At 42.1% G+C, this 3,845-nt stretch overlaps 1 protein-coding gene across 1 annotated transcript in view; it reads right to left on the bottom strand.

The window, feature by feature from the left end:
• Positions 1-3,845, bottom strand: part of LOC107092600 (glutathione S-transferase A-like) — a 12,890-nt gene that overhangs the window by 2,246 nt on the left and 6,799 nt on the right. Inside the window, exons 2-4 of the mRNA XM_015387163.1 lie at positions 1,922-1,987; positions 1,795-1,832; positions 700-826 (exon numbers count right to left, since the gene is read on the bottom strand). Coding sequence (XP_015242649.1) covers positions 700-826; positions 1,795-1,832; positions 1,922-1,987 — 231 coding nt within the window. The remainder of the gene's footprint in view (positions 1-699; positions 827-1,794; positions 1,833-1,921; positions 1,988-3,845) is intronic.

Raw genomic sequence — 3,845 nt, 5'->3', positions numbered from 1 at the left:
CCGAGGAATTGAAGTAGTCTGACATGAGAACTGAAATTAGAGAAACAAAATAAAATAGGAACTTTCAAAAGTAACTGAGCTAGACTCAAAATGACAAAAGGGAAAGAAATAACTAATCAGCAGAGTTGCATGTGACAAACGGCCTTTTCCACAGCAGGTAGTAACTGTACCTAGTATAATACAGACATGGGAGACAGGCTTGTCAGCTAGTGTTAGCTTACGTCAGGTTCACCGTTATCACATAGCAATGGTTTTGAATGCCAAGCAACTGAAAGATATATTGTATTGAGTTAACTCCTGATCATCAGCCATGCAGTTCTTCTTCATATTCTTCTTCCTCCAATCTGATGGACGATTGCAGAGGACAGGGACTGAACTCAATCACTGGGGTGAAGCATTGGCTGGCCATTGATATTTGATATGGTGCCAACTTGTCAGACTTGCCCAAAAGTATCTTCGAGAGCAATTGCAGCGAGGCAAACTGCAAGTCAGCAACAGGTAAATCATATGCGTGTGAGTAGAGAAGTTCAATGCATGCATGAGTAAAGGTGATCTACGTATGCAAGCAGAGGAGATCTTGAGCTCTTGGGTGGTTTGTCATTTGTGCTTACTAGGGTTGTCATTCTGCGCGCATGGGTTCTTGTTTATACTCGTGGAAATTCTGGCAGGTTTTAAACAGAACCAAAGAGAACCAAATACATCATTCTGCAGAGCCGGGTGGTTCACATTGGAGTAATGTCCAGCCACTCGAATTTGACTCTGACTCTCTGCCACCCCTTGGAGCACCTTTGGCGGCGCTCCATGGTAGCGGCCAAGAGCAGCTGCTCTCGACAAATTTCACAAAATATGCCGCTTTAAATTATACAAACTAGACATCAAACCCGCAGCTATGATCGCCAATGCCTGCTGGAGCTATGGTCACAGAATGTTTTAAAATACACTTTTGACGGTTTAAAAAGCTGCGGAGTGCTAAGAATGGATGTTGGCGAGGCAGCAGCGGAAAATAACAGACGGAGGAGGAGATGCACAAGACGGAGAAAGAGAGGCTGCAGAGGGGGGCTAACTGCAAAAAAAGGAGATATGTAACTGCTGCACCATCATTCTGACGGGGTCTTGGCTGCATCTAGCAGTACCGGACGGTGCTGTTGGTCTGGGGGGGTCTGATGCTGTACCATGCCGATGGAAAACAAAGAGCTCTGCGTGAATGGAGGCTCATCTGAGATTGTTCCCAGGCCATCTTCAGCATCCAGAAGGGAATCATAGCTCTCTGCAGGTGAAAATGCGGAGAGCACTCTAGATGCTTCCCTGCAAAATACTAAACCATCCCCAGCCGGCTCCTCCCAGCCCCCTCCGGCTTCCACACCTTCTCCAGGATCGTCTGTCGCTGCTAAACCTGTCGATTGCACCACTGCTGCTTCAACCACGTCAGCCTCTTCAACCCAGGGGGCTACCACCCTCACAGCATCGTCATCATTGTCCTCTTCCTCCCCTGAGCCAGGAGAAGCAAGTGTTTCAGGAGCTGGAGGCAGTTGTTGTTGAGTTGCCTCAACAACAACTGCTGCTTACTTTATCAAGGCTGCACTTTAAAAAAATTTATTGTCTAGAGAGCTGTTCTAAACGAAATTCCTTTTTGTCTACACTTGTGTATACAAAATTACACAATAAATCTGTCTAAGTCTAAGAACTCTGTCACACCAATTTGACCCAGCAGCAGATGTCAGAGTTCACAGCTTGAAAAACTACAGTAAATCCTTTAATATTGGCCTGTATTCCATTAGCGTCCGGTTCTCTAACAATGGCCGNGGCTTGGTGCCCTGAGACTTATTCTGATTCTTTTAACAAAGGAGACAAAAACAAAAAATCATCATAGCTTACTTTTCAAACACTTTATGTATGATAGTGACAGTGCTCTATACTTTACCTCCAGGTATAAACATAATCCAGTGGACTCATTGATTATTTTGTCTCCATCTTTGAAGGCAGGAAGCTGGTAGGAAAATATTTAGCTTTAGGTTTAAGTAGGACTGTTTCATAGTGCTCAGAGCAGAGTATATCATTATCTATATTTTATAGGTGAAATATGAGGGAGTGATGAGTCAATGAATAGCAAATGGCTTAGTAATGTGAACATTTAAAAATCTTTGTAACTGGGCAATCACAGATAACATAATGCAATTTCATTTTAGTGCCTGTAATTTATTTTCATTTGTGATTACACATTAGTACATTTATGTACTTTTGCACCTTGTCTTCTATGATTTATTTGTTTAGCACTGCCTTTGCACTTGGGTACCAACTTTGCTGGCACCATCCCTGTACTGACCTCTAGAAGGTCAGCTGCTTGTAAGCTGCTCCTATACCCACTGTTACAACCATAACAATGACTAAAACACTGTTCTACATGATATAACAAAAATCAAATGGAATGCACCATAAAATCCTGCCTCTCAGTCACAATGTTGTGTAGAGTCAGGAATATGAATTGTGAGCACTGATCAGTCAGTTTATTATCTTAATTCAGAGATTTATACTATTTAATTCTATCAAAGTCATTGTGACTTTCGCTCATCCTGACCACACACCCCACTTAACCCCCGTCACACATCCCCTCCCTGGGTCGCGCACCTGAGCATTAAAAATACATAAATAAGAAAGAGGGTCCAAACAGATCTCGCAAAAACAATAAAGTGAAGTTCTGAAGTTAGGTCAATTAAACGTAAAAAAGCTTTGTTTAAGTAATGCGGATTATTTAACATTAGAAAGACTACTAAAATTAATTACTAATGTTGAACGTCTCCATCGCTGCAGCTTGTTAATAATCACAACGGTGTCAGAAGCAACCAAACAGGACTTAAATGCAGGACTCAACTCGGGGAAATGAAGTCAAAAAATTTATTAATACACTACTGCACAATGAGTTGGAGCAACTGGAGAAAATTGGAAAAAAAAATAAAGGCTGGTACAAAAAACAAGTATAGCAACTAGCTTAGCTGCTAGGTAAGGTAGAACAAAGGCTGGAACGCTTGACAAAAGTTACAAAGACCAACTGGCAAAGAAGGCTGCAGAGGAAGAGGTTGAAATAGGTGAGGCAAAGACACAGGTGAGCACTGTCAGAGCGGCTGATTAAAGGGTAACCCGAGGAATTGAAGTAGTCTGACATGAGAACTGAAATTAGAGAAACAAAATAAAATAGGAACTTTCAAAAGTAACTGAGCTAGACTCAAAATGACAAAAGGGAAAGAAATAACTAATCAGCAGAGTTGCATGTGACAAACGGCCTTTTCCACAGCAGGTAGTAACTGTACCTAGTATAATACAGACATGGGAGACAGGCTTGTCAGCTAGTGTTAGCTTACGTCAGGTTCACCGTTATCACATAGCAATGGTTTTGAATGCCAAGCAACTGAAAGATATATTGTATTGAGTTAACTCCTGATCATCAGCCATGCAGTTCTTCTTCATATTCTTCTTCCTCCAATCTGATGGACGATTGCAGAGGACAGGGACTGAACTCAATCACTGGGGTGAAGCATTGGCTGGCCATTGATATTTGATATGGTGCCAACTTGTCAGACTTGCCCAAAAGTATCTTCGAGAGCAATTGCAGCGAGGCAAACTGCAAGTCAGCAACAGGTAAATCATATGCGTGTGAGTAGAGAAGTTCAATGCATGCATGAGTAAAGGTGATCTACGTATGCAAGCAGAGGAGATCTTGAGCTCTTGGGTGGTTTGTCATTTGTGCTTACTAGGGTTGTCATTCTGCGCGCATGGGTTCTTGTTTATACTCGTGGAAATTCTGGCAGGTTTTAAACAGAACCAAAGAGAACCAAATACATCATTCTGCA

The sequence above is a fragment of the Cyprinodon variegatus genome, unplaced genomic scaffold, assembly GCF_000732505.1.
Source record: "Cyprinodon variegatus isolate N-32 unplaced genomic scaffold, C_variegatus-1.0 Scaffold387, whole genome shotgun sequence".
Classification (NCBI taxonomy): domain Eukaryota; kingdom Metazoa; phylum Chordata; class Actinopteri; order Cyprinodontiformes; family Cyprinodontidae; genus Cyprinodon; species Cyprinodon variegatus.
Note: the sequence above shows the minus strand (reverse complement) of the source record. Positions and strands in the feature narration are given on the sequence as shown.